The sequence below is a fragment of the Molothrus ater genome, chromosome 7 (assembly GCF_012460135.2).
Source record: "Molothrus ater isolate BHLD 08-10-18 breed brown headed cowbird chromosome 7, BPBGC_Mater_1.1, whole genome shotgun sequence".
Lineage (NCBI taxonomy): Eukaryota > Metazoa > Chordata > Aves > Passeriformes > Icteridae > Molothrus > Molothrus ater.
The window spans coordinates 26,111,068-26,134,002 of NC_050484.2; the positions used below are offsets into that span (position 1 = coordinate 26,111,068).

The 22,935-nt window shown below is 47.0% G+C and overlaps 2 protein-coding genes across 3 annotated transcripts; one reads left to right on the plus strand and one right to left on the minus strand.

Annotated features, from left to right (window-relative positions):
* Nucleotides 1-13,403: 13,403 nt before the first annotated feature.
* LOC129046735 (circumsporozoite protein-like) lies at nt 13,404-15,755 on the minus strand. Of its 2 annotated transcripts, XM_054515459.1 has the most exons (3): nt 15,654-15,755; nt 15,139-15,282; nt 13,404-14,704 (listed from the first exon to the last, which is right to left on the minus strand). In XM_054515459.1, the coding sequence occupies exon 3, from the start codon at nt 14,018-14,020 to the stop codon at nt 13,427-13,429; it is 594 nt and encodes a 197-aa protein (XP_054371434.1). In that variant the 5' UTR covers nt 14,021-14,704; nt 15,139-15,282; nt 15,654-15,755; the 3' UTR covers nt 13,404-13,426. The 2 variants fall into 2 exon arrangements, with proteins under 2 accessions (XP_054371434.1, XP_054371433.1); XM_054515458.1 differs by having other exon boundaries at nt 15,139-15,740.
* Nucleotides 15,756-16,046: 291 nt separating this feature from the next.
* INHBB (inhibin subunit beta B) lies at nt 16,047-22,009 on the plus strand. The gene is made up of 2 exons (XM_036386955.2): nt 16,047-16,552; nt 19,215-22,009. Exons 1-2 carry the CDS (start codon nt 16,150-16,152, stop codon nt 19,988-19,990), a joined length of 1,179 nt encoding a protein of 392 aa, XP_036242848.1. The 5' UTR covers nt 16,047-16,149; the 3' UTR covers nt 19,991-22,009.
* Nucleotides 22,010-22,935: the final 926 nt, after the last annotated feature.

Genomic DNA, 22,935 nt, shown 5'->3' on the forward strand with positions numbered 1-22,935 from the left:
TGCAGATGCTTGTGAGGAGCAGGCTTGCCTTTAGTTGCAGCAGGATAAAACAGGAGGATGATGACTCGTGCATAGCTTGGCTCCTGCCTTTGTGTTTGCCTGTATTCTGCCCCAACCAGAACATTTTAGTGTGGTTCTGTGAGCTGAGTGCTGACAATTCCTGGGATGGCACAGGCACCTCTTCCTGAGAACTGCTGGCTCCATCTTGTGGATTTAGGAGTTAGAAGCTCTGCTGTGGAGAGGGGCTGTTCAGCATGCTCAGACGAGCAGACAAGTTGCTGCTATTTATCTGCCACCTGAATTACATGTAGAAATCCACACTAGCTAGATTCTTCTGGTTTCGTTGCTTGGCTATATTATTCTCTCATGCGGTATGAGACTTTGTTCTAAAATTAAATTTTCCTTTTGCATGCAAATGCTAATGTTAAATCTTGCCTAAACATTCTTCTGTGCAGCAGAACACCCAATTTCTCATGAGGATGGTGGATTTACGTTTTTTCTGGCATTAAACCAGTTTGCCTTGCAAGTGTAAGTTTGTTCTGCTTGCTGAGCACTGATTTGCATGCCTGAAAGAATACTTATTGTTCCCTGAGACTGTGCAGTACTTCACTAAATGTTTTGTTTCTATGGGTGACTAAAGATGCTGGGCTTTCTTTGAAATATAAAGCCTTAATTTGGGGGCAGGGCAGAGAATATCCTATTTTTTTTTTCCTGGCCCATGGTCTTTCCTCCCCCAAACTACTCAGTGTCTGTTATGGGAATAGGATCTAGTAGGGGTATAGCAGCAAATGCCCTTAAGCATTGTAACTCCAAAGGGGGTTGGAACTAAAAAGTTGAGGTGAGACTGGGATCACATGCTCTGTACTTGCCTTCCTGATAGAGTTGATTAATCTGCAGAGTTTACAGTAAGTTCCCTTCAATGAGCTTTGTTACTTGGCTTTGAGGCAGAATCATGTTTTTGATATAATCAGAGTTTATGGAGTTTGTTTTTAAAGCCTCGCATTTGGGTATCGGAGGCTTTATGCATGTTAGCTCCATAGGCCAAATACCAGAATTCAAGGACAAACTTGTGCACACATGTAGCATCGAGAGACAAGGAAAGTTACTCCCTACTGTTTAATAGTGCTGTGTTTTTATTCTAGAAAGGAAAACACATACAACAAACTGAACCTGCTGTTTGGATGAGTGTTTCAACCTGTGGTCTGTAAGAGTGCTCTGTAACATGATTACTCTCCCCACAAAATGATGGCATTACAATTCTATACTTGTAAACAAGGAAAACAACTGTGGACTGTGGGAAGGAGTAATTATCTGAAAAAATAGCCAAATTCTTCCTTGCTTCTAAATGAAAACCATCATGGTAACATTGCCCAAGATACCCTGCAGTTTTACTCCTAGAAATTTGGCTCTTCAGTTTTAAAAAGGCTGTTGAGAACCAGAGAGGCATGGTCCTGGTCAGACACAGACCTCCCTGACAGAAGTGTCTTTTCCCAGAATGACAGGCTTCAGGAATCAGAAATTAAAACTGTTTCTTGCTTGGAAGTTGGTGCTATGAAACCCCAAATCTTTTAGGTTGCTGAAAAAATGCCTGGAGGATGGACTAGGTGTTTGGTTTTAATTTTCTAGTTTTTGCCCTGGTCATTGGTGTGGAAGAGCCTCTTTCACTAAGGGGTCTCTGCTTTCATTTCTCTGTAGCCTGCGTGAGGGGGTTTGGAGGGTTTCCTCAGTCTGCTTAGGTTCAGGCAGCTTAATAAAATATGAGCCATTCTTTTCCTTTCACTCCTGGTGACTGCACCCCAATTAGGTGCTGAGCAGTGCCACTGTACTGCAAATACTGGGGTACTTGCATCCCCAGCTATGGTTGGCTGTCTCATTCCAGCTCTGAAAACTGCAGGACAACAGAATGAATCACACTATGGGAAGAACAACTACTCACAGAAGGATTATGAGCACTAGGAGAGCTGGTTACTTCAGACTTTGCTAATGAAAGCTGCTTCCTACCTGAAGAACAGCAGCAGAATATGTGATTCACCTACTTCTGCAGTCAGGTTAGAACTTTCTAATGTGGTACCTTGAGTAAATCTGCTTGAATGATGACAGTAGTGCACTAAACACTCGTGGAGCAGAGGGTAACACCGTGCCTGCTTGAATTGTTTTGATTTGCCTTTTTTCCCCCTTTCCCTCCCTGAACAGTACAGAGGGAGGAAGGCAGGCAGAGCTTCTCCTGCGTGGGAATAAAGGCCACATTTGCAGCTTTGCCTCAGGAGCTTGAAAAACCATAAGTCAGGCCTCCAAAACTGCATTTGGTTTAGAAATAATGAGATACTTTAGAAAATGAACTTGGAGTTCTCTTTCACAGTCTTTTTGTTTCCAAGCATTTTGAGTACCCTTGCTTCATGTTTGCAAGCTTGCTTTCTTCAACAATGATGGCAGAAGTACTTTTTTCAATGAAAACAAAGATGTTCTTATGCTTGCTGATTCCAGCACCTGGGGCATAAATTTTAAAATATTGTGGCATTTGGAGAGAACTGGAGGCAGGACACGCAAACCACTCAACTTTGAGCCCCATTTCTGCTGGGTCACCATCCTTTCCAGTAGGAATCTGAAGGATTGCAAAAGCCGGAACATAAGGATCCCCTGTTGGTGGTCCCAGTGTCTGTCTTGGCAGCTTGCCAGGAGCCCAAGGGATGCACTTAATTTTCTTTATTCATTAGCATATTTTTAATCAAATCCATCAAACCACAATGTTTCCACATGTCTCTCCCATGGCAGATGAACAAAAATAGGTCAGTGCCCAAATGTACCTTTAACACACTGCAGTTCACTCCCCTTCTATAGTTGCAGTTGGAGGACAGCAAATGACTTGTGTGCTGCACCTGGTGAAAACTTGTGATGAAGACTTAGCTCTTCTCCTGAAAGAGGTGAGCACATGGATTTTGTCCATGACACAAACTGCTTTCCATCCGCTGCCCAGTCAGAGGGCAGAAAGAGCTGTGTCTGAATCCTCTCCAACTTGAAACTAAGTTTACAGCCATTTGTTTAATAGTGAATAATCAAGCAGGTGCAATGTCCAGGGCTGAATTCCCTGGCCCTAATAAAGTTCCAAGACTGCTTACACCTAGTTTAATAACAGGCTTTTACATTCTTGTCACCTGTAACCTACCTTCATATACCTCATGCTGCCAACCCATCTCTAGCCAGGCAAGGAAAATGTTGCAGTGTTGAGATCATGTTCACACTTGCAGCTGAGACGTGTCTTGCCTTGTTTCTTATCTCTGAATTGTTCATAACAAGAGCTAAGTAAAAATTACTCTTCATGTTTTTTACATGAGCTTTCAAAGTTGGTTCTGGGTGGGGTGAATATTGCATCAACACCAAGTTAAAACTTATCTTTTGTTCTTCTTTTTTGGAAAGAAATGGGGATATAGATTCCAGGGAAACAGTCTTCCGTATGAGACACAAATTGGGTAAAGTCAGAAGTATTAAATAGGTTTGGAGTTTTTGAAATGCAAGTGTATGACAAAGGGATGTGTGCTTTACTTTGTTTTCTTTCTCTTTTGCTAAGAAGCCTTTCCCAGGACTTCAAATATAAAAAGTTGATGAATGCATATCCTAAATGCAGAAATTGGAATGGACTTGTAGCCTGTTCCTAGCTGCAGAAAAGCTAGGGAAGTGAAAGGTGAAAAGCTCTGCAGCCCCACCTCTCCTGGTAACCCCTTCCTGCTGACAGCACCATCAACCCAGACAGGCTGCAGCAAGTGACGCATGCACAGAGGAAACTCTGCTGCTGGCAGAGTCTCCCTTTCAGTCATCACAGGCTCCTTTGCGGTTCCTCTTGTTTTGGGAAGTAACCGAGGGGTGAGGGTAGGAAAGGTGTCTTAGCAAGACTGTTAATTTTGGCTTCCCAGCTAAAGGATTTGGGCACTTCCTGCTGGGAAGGCCTTTTGCATGTGTTTGTGTCAAAAGCCCAAAAACAGAGTATAACCTCTAAAGGCAGGAAGTCCATAGTGAGAAGATAAAGTTTTCTCTGATGTGCACCAGGTGGTCTCTGCTAAATAACAAAGCATCCCAATTGTGGGGCTGGAGAGCTGTTTACTCCTGCCTTGGTGCATGCCTGTAATCATTCACAGCAGCAGTCCCATGTTATGGGCAAATGCTCTACCAATTTATTGTTCTATTCATTCAGCTCTTCCACTTCTGCTTTAAGTACTGTCTTGACAGCTACCAACCACTTGGTTACTTTCAAGTCTTAATACAGACAGTTAATGGTTTGCCTTGTCTAAATGACTTACGCCTGTATTCTTTTATTGTCCTTTAACCATTACTGTTAAACAAGCTCAGCCTTGCTACCTAGACAGAAAATAAGTTCCAGCAGGACTAATTTTACTACAGGCTTAGTCCTGCAAGTTCGTTCCTTGTCACTTTGAAAGGGAAGAGAGTCACTTGGCACATGTACCTCACAATCTCTCTGCTCTCCTGTAGTCCCTCTTTTGTGGGCAGACCTGGGCCTGTACAGAATTTATTGTGCTGGGGTTTGGACTCTGGGGGAGCTGCCTCTGCTTTTGCTTTGTGGAGTGCTAGCATGGCAACGACAGTGATGTTTTAGTTTGGTGGAAGCAGGCTTAGAAAAGGTCTTGGGCATCACTGGGGAGTGTTGCAATGCCAGTTCTTGGCAGCCGCCACAAATCTTTGCCTTTTGAAGTGATGTTTCCTGAGCCATGCTCTACCTCAAAATGGCAGCCACCAAAACCAAGAGGCTGCTCCTCTGCTTGAGCATGCCATGGGCAACACAGCCTCTTAAATTTACCTTGCTTGGGGGCTGAGGATCCCTTGGGCTTCACAATTTAGGCTTCTCTTGGTTTTTTTCCAGGAACACAGCGTGGGTCCGTTCATGCAAGGGAAAGGCAGGGTGGTTGGCAGCACAGCAGTGTTTTGTATACACTGTGCTCAGCACTCAAAAGGCTAGTGCTGAACATGGGGAATTTCACATGGCTCAATTCCCTTCTGCCCCGGGGAATGTGTATGTCTCCTCTCCCAGCAGAGTGCGCTTACCAGGGTATGCTTGGTGCCAGGGAGGGGACTGCCTCCATCCTCTTAAAGCTGGTCTCATGTGAATTAGCTAGTTCCAAATGTTTTGGCTAGCAGGGTGAGAAGAAGGGAGGCCTGCGCTTGTGGCTCTCTGAACTGTCTGTTTACAGAGTTGTGGGTTCCTGCTCCCTTTGGTCATGCACTGACTCAGCTGGAGGCTTGAGGAGTGCTCCTGTCCCAGCACCACCCCATGGCCTGCTCCTTCCGAGAACACCTGAGCTGCCTCTCATGCTCCCTGGGATTCCTGTCAGGCAGAAAAGAAGACTGAGCCCAGCTCTTCTTCATGAACTGTTGGACTACTGACTAAATTAAGGTATGAATAAAAATAGCCTACGCCCATATCCTCCACCCACCTTGGGCTCTTTTAGAAAGAGAGAAGAAAAAAAAAATTGTATTTATTGCTGCATTTTTGGACACCTGATCTGGAAGGTGGGCAGACTGAAAACACCTGCTGCACTGAGTCCTTAGGGAACAAAGTCAGAGATGTTCATCTAGTCATTGTAAGGGACTTAGTCCGAGATGGATGCTGCAGGCTTTACAAGGCTTGGAGGCCTTTGGTTTGCCACTAAGGCCAGCCACAGGCACCTGGACATCTTAAATATATCATCATGGAAGTCACTGCCACATCAGATGCTCAAGGTTTCTTTGCGTTTTGCTATGACACAAGTGATTTTAACATAGAAAGTCAATTAATGGGGATATGAATTCAGCAGCGGCTAAAACCACACATTTCACAAATTTCAAGTTGCTCTAGCAAAAGTTGAATAAGTGTCTTCTGTCTCCTTGAACTTTGTCCTGACCTGCATGCACAACATGATTTGCACTGGGAGTGACAGGAGTGACATCCACCAAACATTTCCCCAAAGTGAAATCTGTGCAACAGCCTTATTTCTCTTGATATTTGTTCCAGTAGTTCACCTGGCTGTGGTCAATTTACTTAGCTGCTGTCCAAGAAATACAAGTAAATAGCATGCAATCATACTGATGATATTAAACAAAAGCACCTTTCCAGTGTGACTGCACACCATTGGCAGCTTGAGTGCACATTTTGTGGGGGGGAAATGCCTATGACCTGAGGAGCACCTGAAGCTGAATGAAACAAGAGCCCTTAGAAAGCAGTCCAAGCCATCATACCTAATGCTCAGCTTTTATGTCATTATGAATATCTTTAACACACATGCACACAAAATATAGGGGTACTGTGATGCCTAAATAACTGGTTATCTTAAATTTTTCTCTAACCCTGACATCTGGAAAAAGCTGTGGCTGTACAAAATACCATCTATTGCTAATTCTTTATGCAGCTCTAGCACCTTTCACCCTGAAGGACCAGACCCCTTGAACTCTGGCCCATGACTACCTTCCCATTCTCCCCGAAAGACCATAGTAAATGAGGTCATCTTAGAGAAGTCCAGCTGTGTGATAGCAGCTGCTGCCTTATGCTCCCCTAAAGGGAAAGTGGGGCCTGTTTTGGGGTGTGTTGGGACCAACTGGATGCAGGCCTTGCATTTTCTCTCAGTGCCCTTCACTGTTCTTGTAGAGGTGGCCCTGCAGAAGAGGGTCCCAAAGGGTGCAGCAGCCAAGTGCAGCATCTGATGGAGTGAAAATTTGTGCACAATTCAGAGCAAGTACCAGTTTACAATAACCTCCAGTAAAGAGGAAATGTAGAGAATAAAACAACTAATTGGGTCTGTGTCACGGTGCTTTAGTACCAACTATAAAATTTGGCCAAAGAAATGAAGCTCACACCTTTCTGTTGCACACAAATAAACCAATATTTCCTAGGGATCTTTCACAACCAGTATTGGTGAGGATTTATCACACATAATGTCCAAACCTGAATGCACCTGGCCCGGTATGGGATCCTTAGTGATTGTTTTTTGGGGTTTGGGTGGTTTTTTTAATATTCCATTTTCAGCTGGAAATTACTGATGTGACCAAAGTCCGATTCCTTTCAGCAGTTTCTCCCTTCCTCCCCCCACCTTTTCGCACTCCCTGAGGTCTGACCATCTGGAAATCCTCCTCCACCTCTTCATCATGTGTGAATTTCCACCTAGGGCTGAAAGTGTCACTGTACTAAAGTGTGATGCATTAACACATTGAGGCAGAAAGCAGAGGGGAGTTGGGGATTATAACACTTCATGACCCACTCCGCAGTTGCTCTATGATTTAATCATCTTTATCAGCTTGTATCCTTTTCTTTGTATCCCATATTTTCCCTGTATCCTTTATTAAAAAATTTCCATAATTAAAAAAAAACCCAATTCTCTACACAAACATGTAGAGTGCAGAACCTTATATTGAGACTAGGATTGACTGAAAAAGGCAAATGTCTCAAGGAAAACATGCCTCACTCAGGCAATCTGGGAGACCTAGGTCCCTTTTTCACAACAAAGCTGAATAATTATCCATATCTCCTATTACAAACTTGGGTTTCTTCCTCCCAACTCTCATACACATGATCTGAAATATATATACGTATATCTAAAATGTAAGTAGTAAAAATGTTATCTTGTATAGAAATGAAACAAACTCTGCAAACCAGGTGCCATGTTGGTTTATACTTTAGGTAGAGTGGAATGGAAAATTCACTAATTTGGAAGTCAGTTAGCTGCCTAGCCTTCTTCTAACTAAATACTGAGGCTTATTATGCTTCAGATAAATATATATATATGTATTTTGTGGCTTGGTTGCTGTAATCATCTTGGATGTAATAATGTTACTAGCCTCAGGGCTATATTTATTAAGATTTTAATTTAAAATCTTTCTGTCCTTCAGCATTTAAACAGAGGAAAACCCCATGTGGAGTAGCCAAAAAAAAAAAAAAAGTTCATCCTTTTCTATTTCATGCATTCCCCTCCCCTAGGCCCTCTCTCTCATCTTTTAAGCAAAAAACCCTAGAACACCACACTTTCCTGTTACAGCTCTGCACCCTGCTAAGACTTCAGTACCTGTGTAGGTTTGTTAGATCCAATGTCTGCTTAACATGATCTCTGTGCTTCTGCTCTTGCCATCTCTGAAGTGGTGGTTTATTTTCTTATCCTGGTATAATGGTATCAGTATATTCCACAGTAATATTTCCACATATTATAATTTATTCTTAATAGTGTTCTTGGTAAGGATCTCAACCACAGCTGTAAACACTGAGGGGGCAAGATTATTACTCAGAAATGGCAAAGGGCTGTGGAGAATTTTGAGGGTTATTCTTTGTTAATAAGCTCCCCCACTTTTGGGAAGATCATGGCAGGGAAACAGCAGAACAAGAAGACCTGCTTGTAGCCTGGAGAGTGAAAAAGCTGTCACAGTGTAAGTGCTTTTTCACATGTTTTGGAAGAAATGGCAGAGGTTAGCACCCAAGTCATACAGCGTTTGCAACCCATTTTGTTTTAATCCTGCAGCATACTCAGGCACTGACTTATGACTGATAGATGCTAAGCAGGGCAGAAGGTGATTCAGAAATTTTTGTTAATAACCTTCTCCTGTGATTTAGTGTGGTAGCAGAGGACCTTCCTTGGAGCCAGTGTTCATACAGCAAACGTGAGGCAGTCTGAACGTTCTAGCTAGAGGCCTGCAGAGGCTAAATAGCACTGGGCAGATGAGCGTGAGTCGCATGGGGCAGCTCTCAGCTGGGCTGAATCTGTAGAGCTCCACTAACTGTGACAGTGCTACTGCTCTGCCCCTCCTTGCTTCAACTGGGGCACTTTGCTGCTCTTACAGGAGTGCCTTGATCCTGGCCCTAGCAGAGAGTAAACCATATATCACAGTCATCTTTCAAATCTCACTCTGACATTCTTTTGCAAACAGTCGAACTGCACAACAGTTTTCATTTAATATAATAAGATTCATGGAAACAAAACTGTGCAATTTAACTATGAACAGATTGAAAATTACTTTTGACACACAGCACCAAGGCCATGCTGTTTGTGTCAAGCTCCATGGAAAAGATGAATTCTTGTATGCCTCTTTTCTTCATTTCAAAGCAACTTCCAGAGGACTGAATGCTGTCATCCTAACTAACAGCTAGTGAAAATGGGGTAAAGAGAGGGAAGCTCAGGCCTAAGCCCAGGACTTCTGGCTGCAGCCTGTCCACAGGAAGTAGGTGTAGAGACTTCCTCTACTTGCTACTTGCTTGTGGGGAAAAAAAAAGTTTATGTTCAGGTATTCATGGAGTACTACTGATTATCCACTGTGAATGACTCGGGTACTCCATTTCTCTTAGGGCGTTCATTGCAAAGCTATCAGCCATTTTTTGCTTCTGAGCTTCATTTAAAATTTGAGGGAAACATTTCCATTTTGTCACCACTGCCTGATAACCACTGCTTTTCTCAGGACAGCTGATTTTAGCATTGCTCCATGCTAAAGTTCATTTTCTGGATCTATCAGATACATCAATCATGGGTGGATGACAAAAGAAAAGCACCCATGGACTTCTAAATGCGCCTGCCTCAGTAAGTAGCGTTCAAATTACAAAAAGTCAGGTTTTAACTATTTTGTTTACCACTTAAATGCAGATTTTATTTTTACCCACTTTGCTACTTTGCAAGCCTTTTGGTGTGAACTTAAACAAACATGAAAATCATGTTCTTTACAGCATGTTAAAAGTGCTTATATGTTAAAAGTGCTCACCACAAAGTAGACACTTCTTTGTTGGGCAACCAGCACAGCTTTTTCATGTTCTCTGTGTGTCCTCACCCGCCCCAACCTATTTAGGTCAATACAAGCAACTTCAGAGGAAGTCACTGCCTGGTTATAAGGCTACGGCTTTGGACTGCAGAGGACAGACTGTGCGAGGAAAGCAAGAACACTCTGGGCCATCAACAAGCAGAGGATAGCTCTTGAATATCACAGGGGATATCCACCCGATGGCGTGTGGTCCCTTTACTCTGGGGACTGGAGCAGATCCCTGAAGTCAGCCTTTCTGGCAAAGGGACATTGCTGTGTGCAGAGACCTGCCTGAGGCAGGGACCTGCCTGCACTGCACCACAGGCACGAGACTCAGCCACGCTCATTCCCCACAGTGAACCTGGGGCTCGGCTGCAGACCCTCCCAGAGCATGGAGGGGTCATTGAAGAGGATCAACCAGCCAACACATTGCCCATGAAGCACAGCCAGGTAGCTGAGGTGAGGGGAGCAGGACTGCAGCTGTGCTGAAGCAGGTGCACTGGGAGCAGGAGGCTGAGGCTGTGAGTATATCCCTGCCACCCTGTCCTGCTGTCTCCCCCATGTCCCCCATCCTGCCTGACACTTGTGCTGAAATCTGGCATTCAATAGGTGCTCTTCAAAACCTGTTGAGGGCTCTACTGTATTTCTCTGTGACTCAGATTCTCGTTGTACCTGCTTTAGACGAAGAGTCCCCAGTTTGGTCAGGTCTTTTGTTTCTGTCTGCTAAACCCCTCTTCTTCCAAGTGCTGTTCAGAATAGGACCCTTTCTTTTAGAGAATAAATCTCTGTTAACAAACAGTTTTCAATTAAAGAAGCATGGGCAGGAGCAAAGAAGCCAGATTAATCTCTTAGTGTTTTTATTTTTTAATGAGTTAAGTCTACCTTTGATAGTTCAGAAAATGTCTAGGTCATTCAGAATGGCATTTACCTACCTGATTTTCAATAGGACTTTTCTTTCATACAGAATTATGCTGCTTTTGAAACATCCACTGTCTTTGTCACAGTTGTTCAAGAAGTAATTTGCGTAGTGAGGAATGAGTCTGATTACGGATACATAATTTCATCTGAAGCTAAAGAATGTAATGAACACAAATTCCAGATAGAGCACAGCACTCCCAGCCTACCCTGTATCTGTGTGTCTCAGTTTCTCTGTATTTCCTGCAAGATGACAATGGCCACTTTGTAAAAAGCTCTTTCAGATATGAGGCAGAAGTATATACTTCAAGGTCTAGCCTTGAAACTTCTGTGGGATAGCAATGCTCTTCTGAAGTGCCATTTAAAACAGATTGCGTTTCACTACGTGCAAAAATCCCCCATATAGATGCAGCTATATGAGCAAAAAAAAAGTGCTTTTGCCAGTATAGCCTATTTTATTTGGGAAACGCTTGCAGAAAAAGATGCTTGTGCTAGTAAAACTTGTATTTGCTGGTTATCAAAGGAGAAGCATTTCTAGTGCAAACCAGGCCTCTCATATGTGAAGCTTTTATTCAGTTCAGCCATCAGTACAGTAGAGAAAATCCTACCTCAAAGGGATTAACAAGGTTACCTAATAGATATTATTAATGGTTTAAGTGCATAAAAGGTGCTTTAGCTAAAGGTGAAGGGCTAGATCTTTTGCTAATGTAAATTGTTCATGGTCCCACTGAGGGCATGGTGGAAACACAGTGCACTGAGGGAGCTGCCTTGTGCCATCGCCTCCTGCTCAGTTTCTAGCTCAGGGCTGCACTGACTGGTCTCTCCAAGAGTGACTTCTGCTTCCTTGTCCCTGAGAAAAATTTGCATAAGCAAATATCTAGGTTATAAAGGAAGAAAGAGTTGTATCTAGGAGGACCCTGTTTGGGCAGGGAGGTTGGATCAGATGACCCCACGGGTGGTCCCTTCCAAGCTGACCTGTTCCGTGATTGTGCAGCAGTTGGATGTCTCGGGAACATGCCAACTTACACTGCCTGAGGATCTCAGTTTATCCTGTTTTCATTATATAGTAGCTTTTTATAGGCATCAGATTCCAGTCATGAGACTGGATGATTCTACAGAAAATACCCTCCGACGCTGTACTTTCTCACAGCAGGGCTCCCTGGCTAATCGTGTGCTTGCCCGTCAAGCACAAATCCCAGCCATTTCCTTCCCAGTTTTCCCCTGCATTTAATGTATGGAAAAGCATGACCCTGAATCAGATGAATAGCAGCCGGTTTGAGAAGGTGTGTGTGAAAATGTATCCTCACGCAGATGAGCTCAGAACAAATAGAATGGAGGGGAGGAGGGGAAGAGAGCCGAGTTGGAGAATGTGAAGCTACCCTCTCCCTGATAGCTCAGCCACTATGTGTAAGCAACAAGTTTATGCCCAAGGGAAAGAACTGAAAGCTGAGGAAATCTTAAAATTAACAGAGCTTTATGGCTCAATCAATAGGCCATGCTCCGTGAGCAAGATTAGAAATCAGATGGCACATTTCTTTCTGTTAACCCTGTTTGCTCTCCCTGAAGGCTCTTCTGCCTGAAAGCATCTGAGGTTTGATTAAGTTCTTCTCTAGGAGGAAGCCAGAGAAAGTCCATTGTGTGAGAACTGCCTCCAGAATGCTGTGTTGGACACACTTTAAATAACAATAGAGGTTATTATTGTATTAGTTTGTTAGTAATTGTGAGAGAAGATAAGTCTTCCCAATATTTGAATATGCAAAATGGCTTTGGCTGAGAGGGGGAAATGCAAAAACCAAAACATGCCACTACAGCAAGTAACAGGGATGATTTAAAATCCCCACATGTAAAAAAGAAAACCTCTACCTTGTTTTATTGTAGAAATACCTTGCCAGATTTGTTATCCCCACCAAACCCATTATATTTTCCCTCTTTGGCATTTCATTTTCACTGGGGTAACGAAATACTTTTTTGCAAAGGGAGATGGACTGTGTTTGCACCTATTTCTTGTTTGACAGTGACCTCTATGAACCAGTCATCACTGCTCTGCCTGTTGTTTTCTTGTTAGCTCTTTGCTGTCAAATTGATTACTGTGAAGTACTAAGCTTGTTGCATTCACGTGCTCTTATTAGCTCACAGGATGTCAGAGTGATTGGATTTTTAGCATTATTTCTTTTTTTACATTCCAGGCTTTCCATTCAAAACCTGTTACTGGCAGGGAGGAAATACTGTACCTAATTCTGATCTCTCATCAGGGTAGCTCCAGTGATGCTGAGGATTTACAAAGCTGTATATGCAATTAGACTTTGTCTATATTAAACCCAACATGAACAACTAGATTGGGATTGCAATGTGACTTTGAAGCACAGCATTGAATGTCTTTCCTTTTGCAGTATAGAACAAGAAAGAAAACATTTATGATGAGAATAGCATTCATCCCCTCCATTCTTAAATCACAGTAATGAGCTGATCCTCCACTTGACCCTCTTCACACTCCTGAGTTGCTTGTATTTGTGACAGCTAACAGCTCTCACTCGAGTGCAGTCCAGGGATCGATTAGAAGTTTTATTATTTTCTTCTTCTACAAAATGAAACGAGCAGAAGGGACTTCTTTGCTGTCATGCTTGAAATTTGTGTGTCCTGCATCTGCCCTTGAAAAGCACCATCTGCCTCGGTGAAAAAGATGAAGGTCTTGAGAGTTGTCTTCATTCCTGAAGGTAGATTTTTTTCTTTTATTAAAAAAAAAAAAAAAAAGTAGATGCGATTAGAAGGGCCGGGCAGAAGGCTCAGCCCAAAGTGCTCCTTTGCCCAGCGCTGAGCTCCGGCTCCAGCGCGCACCGCCCGCCCGCTGCCCAGCCCCAGCCCCTCGCCTCTGCGGGACCCGGCTTCCCAGCCCGGCCCGCGGAGACCTCCCCAGCGCCCCCACGGCCGGGTGCTCCCGTGCATCCGGGGGCTGTCCCGGGATGCGGCTGTCCCGGGATGCGGCTGTCCCGGGATGCGGCTGTCCCGGTGCCGCTGTCCCGGTGACCCCGCCCGGCCCCGCCGCCGCTTCCCCGCGCGGCCCAGAGGGGGCGCCCTCGGCCCAGGCTTGCCCTGTGGCGGCGGCGGCGCGCGCGGGCCCCGCGCAGGTGAGCGCGACCCCGCTGGGCCCGGCCCGGCCGGCGCGGAGCGGAGCGGCCGCGGTGCCGCCTCGGTGGTGCCGCCGCCTCGGTGGTGCTGCCCTGGCCGCCGATGTGCGCCGGGCTTCTCCCCCCGCCCCCTTGGCCCCTGTCCCTGGCCGCTGGTCCCTGGGCAGGGCTTCTGGCGGGAGCCGGTGGGGATCTCTCCTGAGCGCTGCCGTGAGGGGTGTCACGGCCATCCATCCCCTCTGCCCCGGTGCCCGCTCCTCCCCATCCCCAAAGCGCTCTCCCGCGAAGGCGCGCAGGAAAAGCCGGTCCCCGGGCGCGGGCAGGGCTGGTGCTGCTGGCGGCTCCCCTGCGGGAGTGCAGCGGTCCCGTTATTTCCCCTCCCGGCTCCCCTCGGCCGCCGCCCCGGTCCCCCTCCCCCTGCTGCCTCCGACAGGCTCCGCGTCCCTGCTGCCCCACGGAAAACACACACAGTGCCCGGCACCCGCCCCGGCTACCTGGCTCATTCAAACAAACAAACAGAACCCCCCCCCGTCGCAAAGCCAACCGATGGTAAACTTTCTAATGACTTTCAAGTGCTTAAAAGCCAAGGAGCACCGGGGGAGGGGAAGAAGGGGGCATCCATCTCCCGGCCGGGACGGGAGGGGGCCAGAGCTGCAGCCGCTCGGGGTCCGTCCGTCCGTCCGTCCTGCCGGACGATGGGACAGGGACGCGAGCCGGTGTGGTGGGTGTGTTTGCAGGAACCGGGAGGGAGAGAGGGAGGGGACGGGGGGAGTTAAAGAAACAGCATAGTTAATATTTCCACATCAGGAAGTTACTGTAATAGCCCAGGGGGCAAAAGACTTAACTTAAGCTCCTAAATAGTGAGGAGCCCATGGCGTCTGTTATAGGTTGGAGTTCCCACGTGGTTTTAACTCCTGTATAAAAAGTTTCAGTAGAAAGTGCCACAATGTCGTGATTTTGCAGGGGGGGAAAATTAGCAGGAGGAGATCAGAGAAGATAAGCGAGGAGCAAGCAGCTTCCCCGAGACCTTTCACTGCGGATCCGAGAGGGAACATCAGACGCGTAAAAAAAGAAAAACAAAAAACAAAAACAAAAACCAAAAAGCCAAACAAAACAAAAAAACCCCAAACAAAACAAAACACAGCGTTCAAGCCAGCACAAGGCGAGCGAAAGATCAAAAAGACGCAGAGGGAGACAGATTAACTGGAGCAGCAGCAGCAGCAGCAACAACAACAAAAATCACACTTAAAATAATAATAGCAATAATAATAATAAAACCCAAACCACCAACAAGGGAGATATTGTTTAAAAGAGCAAGCGAGGGAGCGAGCCGAAGAGCTGGTCTGACCGAGTGGATCCGTGCAGCTTCTCCTGGGATCGCCGGGATCGCGCCGCTTCTCCGCTCCGCGTCGCGCAGCGTGCGGTGCCCTGCCCGCGGCGGGGGTCCCCGGGCGCCGCCACCGCATCCGCGCCGGACTCCGGACCCTCCGCGCTGCTTTGAAAATAAAAGCATCTCGCTAATAATAAGCGGGACGGTGAGGGGAGAAGACTCGCAACAGTGGAGCTGCCAGCCGCGCACCCTCTCCCCGCCGCCCCCGGCTCCCTCCCCAGCTATGCTCCGGGTCAACTTTGATGGCACGTTGAGAAGCAGCGGGCGCTGAAGGGGGACAACCGAGCGGCGCGGAGGGGACCTCTACCCACGCGGGGGCGGAGTGAGCGGGGGGGGTACAAGTGGTATTTCTCTCTCCCCCCCCCCCCCCTCCAGGCTATAAATTGGATTGTATATAAATCTGCTTCGTTTATCTCCCTGACCCCCCTCAATGACGCTGGACTAGAGAGCTCCTCTCCGCGGCCCGCCCGGACCTGGCGAAACGAGCGAATGGACCACGAGCGACTGCGCCCGGGGATGCCCCTCTGAAGCGACGCGGGGCACCGGGGCAGAGCGGCGCCGCCTCTCCCCTGCTCCCCGGATCCCCTCGCACCTCCGGCTCGCTCCCCGCTCCCCCTCCCTCCTCCCCGGGCTCCGCAGCCACCCCCTCACCTGCTGCCGTCCCCCTCCCCCGTGGAGCCGGGCTCTCTCCGTGCACGCCAAGCCTGCTCCCCCCCCCCCGCCGCCAACTTCGCCCTCGGTGCCTGCGCGTGCAGCCTCCCCCCTCCGCCTCCCCGGCGGCACACGCCGCTTCCCCGGGCGCCCCCTCCCTCCGCCGCGGCTCCCCCCCTGCGCGGAGCGGTTGCGGCCCCCCAGCTTGGCTGCCACCGCCCCCTCCGCGCCGCGGAGCGCTCGGAGCGGCGCTGCCTGCAGACGGGCTCCCTGCGGCGCTCCGGGGCGGCCCCCAGCTCGGCCCCCCGCTCCTCCGCCATGGACGGGGCGGCTCGCCGGGGGGTGCTGGCCGCGCTGCTGGCCTGCGGGCTGCTCCTGCTGGGCGCCGCGGCCACCCCGACCCCGCCGGCCCCCGCCGGCGGCTCCCCGCAGGACACATGCACCTCCTGCGGCTTCCGGCGGCCCGAGGAGCCGGGCAAGGTGGACGGGGATTTCCTGGAGGCGGTGAAGAGGCACATCCTGAGCCGGCTGCAGATGCGGGACCGGCCCAACATCACGCACGCCGTGCCCAAGGCGGCCATGGTCACGGCGCTGCGCAAGCTGCACGCCGGCAAGGTGCGGGAGGACGGCCGCGTGGAGATCCCCAGCCTGGACGGGCAGGCGAGCGCCGGGCCCCCGGCCCACGACCCGGTCTCCGAGATCATCAGCTTCGCCGAGACAGGTGGGCGCCGCCCGGCCGCGCGCCCCCGCCGCCCGCACCCCCTGCCCGACCCGCCGCGGCCCCTGCCCTGCCGCGCTCCCCGCCTGTCCTGCCTCGCCCCGTCTGTCATTCCCCCCGCCCGACCCCTGTCAGTCCCCCTGCTTGACCTCTGTCGGTCTTCCCTCTCGCCCTGCCTGTCCTCCTGCCCACCTTCTCTTTCCGCCTGCCTGACCCGTAGCAGTTCCCCGGCTGCCCTTGCCTGGCCCCCTGCGCACCCTGCCTCTCCTCCCGCCTGTCCTTCTGCCTGGTACGGGCACCTGGCCGCCCAGCTCACCCGCTTGTCCTCCGCCTCATTCGCTCTCCCCTCTGCCCCGCACTGTCTCGCTCCGGCCCTGACCGCGCTTTCCCGTCCTCCCTGCTTGTGCCCCTGTGCCCGGGATTCTCCCCGGGTTGTGCCTTGCAACTCCCCTCTCTTGTCCCTCCATCCCTCCGCGGCCTCTATGCTCCCGGCTCCCCTCCGGCTGTCCTTGCAGCTGCACCGGGGCTTGTCTCTGTCCCTGCGTGTCCCACTGTCCCTCCTCTGCCTGTCCCGCTCCATCTCTTGCATCCCTTGCCTTGTCTGTCTGCCCTGCACGTTCATCTGGTTCACTGCCTGCATCTGTCTGTTGAGGCTTGCATTTGCCCATCCCCTCTTTTCGTTTGTTTCCCATTTATTTAGCTTTCATTTGCAGTATTGGCCTTGTCTGTTTGTCCATTGCATGCAGTGTCCTACCAAGTGTGTCTGTCTCCTGTCTGTCTGTCAGTCCGTTTACTAGCTGCCCTCCATCCCCACGGTACCAGCCATCTCAGTCCTGTCCAGCCATTGCAGTTACATGTCACCGAATCCCTTCAGCACAGCTTTCCAGTAGTTTAACCACTGTCCCTGTGAACTTTGCACATCTGGCTGGAACACCATCACTCTGTGAATTACCTGTCTATCTGCCCATCTCTCCTTTCCTTCATCACTCTATCGCTTGTTTCATTTTCCTCTCTCTATCTTCTTGTGGCATCTATATATCATTTGTCCACAAAATAAATCTCTTTCTATCCTGTATGCTGCCCACTCATCTTCTTTATCTACCCTCCCACTTACCAAAGGCATATACATTTACAGTATCTATGGGATCTGTTGCATTATACATATGCTTGTTATATTCACATACAAAATTTATGAGCGCACACAATCTCACACAACACAAGTGATGTGGATCGGTGCAGCAGCACCGTACTGTTCTTTTTCTGTCACTGTCACCACAGTTTACGAAAAAGTTGTGTACTTACTAACATGAGAAAGGCTTTCTTTCTGTACATTTTGGGGGTAATTATTTTTTAATAGGATGTCGTTAGGAGATCGGGGGTGGGCTTGTACTTCCATTTGGTATTCAGTCAATCGCTGTCTTTTGTAACACTTCCAAAATTGACTTTATGTAAAACGTAGACAAACACAGTGAAAATTTTTGTCACTGAACTATTACAAGGTACTGAATGGGCTCTGGAGGCACATTTGAAAGGCATCTAGGGTAACAAATGAAGACACCGACTACGCAAAAAATCCCATTCAGAGATTGACAAAAATGCTAAAGATTCTTAGGGAAGGAAAAGGCAGAAAAAAAATCTACATTTAGCTCTGTACAGACGGAAGCAAAACTGATAAGGGCAGATGAGAAAATGCCTTTCCAGCAATAATTTTAAATAGCAATTGGGATGCTTTGATTCAGGGACCAGAATTACGGTCTCTGCCATAAAGGCCGGCACATTTATCACCTACGCCAAATTTAGTTCGGACTTTCATTACAAAATTGCAGGAAGGCCGCTGGTATTTCTGAAATGTTTCATGCAGCAGGCTCTTCTGTTTACAAATAAGGGGTTATGTCAGACATTTGGTGACATTTGGTTTTCTGTGACAATTTCTCTCCTTTAATTCTGGTGTTGCTGAAAAGCGTATTGAGAACAGCCAATAACGGCGTTACAGCGGGAACAACCGCTCCATTGCCTTGCCTCGTATGGGAGCTCATCGTTCTGGGGAGAAAAGGCAGAGATTGAAATGATTAATAATAGCTGATATTCTACCAGACTAAGTGGGGGTTAGCTTGATCTGTTGGACAAGCAGGCACATTACTGAAATATTTTCCGTTCTATCTCGTGAATCGTCTCCTTTAAACCGCAACGAGAATATGTGCAAATCGAAACAAAATCCCTGGTTTGGCATTGGCGTTTTAGTGGTTATTGAAAGAGCTTTCCCCTTGAGAATTGGCAGGTAGCTGAAAGTTAAAACTATTCTTAAACTGATGAGATAACAGAGTTCTAGAGCTAGTGCCCGTCTTTTTCAAAGTGCTGCTGTAGCATCTTTAATTCTTGCTTTCTGGAAAAAACATATATTCTGTAAAACCCTTACTGATGTCTGTACTGTGGATCTGACACATCCGACTACAGCCCGATGTTGAAGGCTTCTGTGGGAAGTCCCCTTTTCAATTAATTCTAATTGCAAATTGGGGATATCTGATGCAGTGCATGCCTTCTGACTGGCACAGCCCCGTCACTGTTTGCTCGATCTGTGCTCTAGTGTTGTCCCTGAATCCAGAATGGCACACAAGCTAACATTTCCTTTTTGACTTAATCTTGCTGATCTCTCCTTATCTTGCAGACGATCTGGCCTCATCTAGAGTCCGCCTCTATTTCTTCATCTCAAATGAAGGGAACCAGAACTTGTTTGTCGTTCAAGCCAGCCTGTGGCTTTACTTGAAGCTGCTTCCATATGTCTTAGAGAAAGGCAGCAGGCGAAAAGTAAGAGTCAAAGTCTATTTCCAAGACCCGGACACTAGCAACAAGTGGAATGTGGTTGAAAAGAAAGTTGATCTCAAAAGAAGTGGTTGGCACACTTTTCCCATGACAGAGGCGATCCAGGCTCTGTTTGAGAGAGGAGAAAGGAGACTGAACTTGGATGTTCAATGTGAGGGCTGTGAAGAGTATTCAGTGCTGCCAATTTATGTGGACCCCGGGGAGGAATCCCACCGGCCTTTTTTAGTGGTGCAAGCCCGCCTCGCTGATAACAAACACAGGATCCGGAAAAGAGGCCTGGAGTGCGATGGCAGGACCAATCTATGTTGCAGGCAACAGTTTTACATTGACTTTAGACTCATTGGGTGGAATGACTGGATCATAGCTCCATCAGGTTACTATGGGAATTACTGTGAAGGGAGCTGCCCGGCCTACTTGGCCGGTGTCCCGGGGTCGGCTTCCTCCTTTCACACCGCTGTCGTGAATCAGTACCGAATGCGGGGGCTGAACCCGGGCACCGTGAACTCCTGTTGCATTCCAACCAAACTTAGCACAATGTCAATGCTGTACTTTGATGATGAATACAACATTGTGAAAAGGGACGTTCCCAATATGATTGTGGAAGAATGTGGTTGTGCTTGATTTAAGGTGTGTTTTGGGGGGGGAGAGAGAGAGAGGGAGAGAGAGAGAAACATTCCCGTACAAGATGGTGTTGGAGGAAGTTTCACTGTGTATCCAGGCATCAGTGTTGGAAAGTCACTGTGGAAAAGTTTGACAAAAAAAAAAAAAAGAAAAAAATAATCATTTCACTTTGGTGTCAGGACAGTGGCAGTTTGTGGATCATGGACACTTATATATTCTATCACTTATAAGTTAATGCTATGAAATATCTTAAAGACACACACACACACGAAATGTGGGCACGCACACAAACACGCGCTCAGACACACAGACACACACAGACACACACACACGAGGCAGCTCAGAAAAGGGACATGAGCACAGAAAGTCAGTGACCAGTGACGATGGACCTAAATGCCTGCCAGTACGAGTGAGCGGCTGAGCAGCTGTTTCCCCGCCTGCCGGCAAAGCCAGACCGAAATGAGCTCCCTTTGCTCAGGCAAAAGCACAGACTGTGAGAACACAACGTATTCTTGCACGCAGGTGTCAAAAATGACCAAACTTAGAAAATTAAAAAAAACAAAAAAGGAAAAAAAAAAGTCGACTGTCACCTCTTAGGTCTAACAGGAAGCTGCAGGACACCTGCCTTGGGAGGCGATCACTTCCTCTTAATTTAAATTTATCTAAACATAAACATCACAGATACCCACTTCTTGCTACAGCACTTCCAGCAAGGAATCCTGTGGTTCCATCGGGGGGGGAGAGAGAGAGAGAGAGAGAGAGAGAGAGAGAGAGAGAGAGAGAGAGAGAGAGAGATTGAGAGAAAAGGGGACAGACATGTAAGAAACTGCTGTATTTCTAACACCTGGCCGTTGCAGAGTCACAAGCTGGGCTGGCGTGATCCAATGCTTTTACTGCCCACTAGCAACCCATGGTTGGCTACACCCGCCGTGTCTTGGAAAAGGGAATCGATACCATATCTGGACTGTGTTGACTGTTGGCATCTCTCACTGTGCAAAGAACAAAAAGTCAAAAGTTGCAATCTGTGTTCTTCAGTGGGGGACTCGGCAAGGCTACGTCACGTGGGGGACGAGCAAACAAGCAATGGCCACCACAGCTAAACCAATGAACCCTAAAGAGGAGTGACAGCGACAGAGTGGAGACGTTCTGGGAAATGCAGTGCATTTAATAACAGGCGAGGAACATTTTCACAAGTCTTGGAAAGGAGGAGAGAGGAGAGTGCTTTCAATTTCCTTACCAGGAGGTGTCAAGGATGGCCATAAAGATCAGAAAATAATGATACAGCATAGCACTTGCAAACTGCTTGAATGCACGTATAATAGCACTTGCAAATTTCAATGCCTTGAAAAGTGGTACTTGATAGTGCACTTATCTTTGCTCACTATCTAGGTAAACAGGTGCCGCATGAGCTATGCAATTTAAAGTGTTGACCCATACTAGACAAAACTGGACTTATGATATGACTTTTTTATATTTTTTTATACTTGAAATTAAATCTTTTGCTTCTTTTTTAAAGCGAATGATTGCTTTTAATGTTTGCACTGATTTAGTTGCATGATTAGTCAAAAACTGCCATTTGAAAAAAAATGTTATTTTTATAGCAGCAAAAAATGAATACAGTTAAATGTATTATACAGAAATTTTGGAACCAAAGAGGCCAACATATTAGTTATAATTTTTATGAGATGGCAAAGCCATCATATATCATGTAGTCATACTGAGCAATCCCTCACGAGGCCTACCAATTGTTTCAGGGTACAAAATGGATTGATTCTGTTTGTTCTATTCAGTGTCTTTTCTATACCATACGCACATGGAATGTAGAGTGAAAAAAAGTGACTATTGTAGAATACATTACAATATGTGCATCCTTTAAATCCAATTTTTATGTTTATTTAATAAAGTTCCTTTTAGGTTCTGTTCCATAATAATTTAAACCAAACAATTTTCACTTAGATTTGCTGTTGAAGTATTTTACATTTGTGTACAGTTTAAATAAATAAAAAAGATTGAAAACTGGATGTGCTTTTTTTTTTTTCAGTGTGTAACATCTGGAGGAACTCGCTTACTTTCGGGGCTGAATAGGCTGCAGACGGTGAACTGTCGCATTAGACCGTAGTCGTATTAGTCATTGCAGAAAGCCTTGTCTGAGAGCTCAGCTGCGATCCTAAAAATGTTACACTCCAGTTTTATTGCTGTCTATACATGTAAGCATCTGCTTCTTTCTCTCTGCAGCAGCACAGGGGCTCTGGGCGCAGGAACGGCGGCTATTCCGCATACCTGCAGGTCATTTACAGCAAGTTCCTGGTTCACCTGCTGTGTAAGAATGTAACTTCTTCTCTGGGTCACTCCCTGACTGCTTAAGAAGAAGTAAAAAAAAAAAAAAAATGTGGAAAGCACTTTCAGGAATAAAGGACAAATAGTAAGTTTAATTTTTTTTCCCAAAACTAGCTGACACTAAGAAAGAGTTGTTTTGTTTTTTTTTTTCTTTTTAGTAAACTATTTCCCTTTTACTAATTAGCCCTCAAAAATGTTGACAAATACTCAAGTACTCAGCTGCAAATATATCCCGATATTGATTTAACTGATTTTCACAGACAAATTCTTCCTCCTGGAGACCTGAGCAAATGCCAGCTGAAGCTGACAGAAGGACCTCTGTTGACTTAGTAAATGTTGGATCTGACCCTGAAACCTGAAAAGTGTTGAAGAAGCAAGATCATGCAACTAATGATGGGTTCTAGTTACAATTCACATTCAGGTGTAGCTCTGCCCAGCTCTCCTCACAGCCAGGCACTGTGGTTAAACGGGAGACCTGGAAGAGTCTAACTTTGTCCTCTAGATCAAATTTTTTTAATATCTCACAGCTTTCTTACCACCTACAGCTGCACATTGATTGTCAAAGCCACTAACCACTTGCTGCTCCACCTCTCAGCAGCCTTCTCCCT

Excerpts from the sequence above, each read along its gene's own strand:
- LOC129046735 (XM_054515459.1), bottom strand. The coding sequence starts at position 14,020 with ATGGCCGTGACACCCCTCACGGCAGCGCTCAGGAGAGATCCCCACCGG.
- INHBB (XM_036386955.2), top strand. The coding sequence starts at position 16,150 with ATGGACGGGGCGGCTCGCCGGGGGGTGCTGGCCGCGCTGCTGGCCTGC. Across the intron at positions 16,553-19,214 it reads CATCAGCTTCGCCGAGACAG|ACGATCTGGCCTCATCTAGA; the intron begins GTGGGCGCCGCC and ends CTTATCTTGCAG.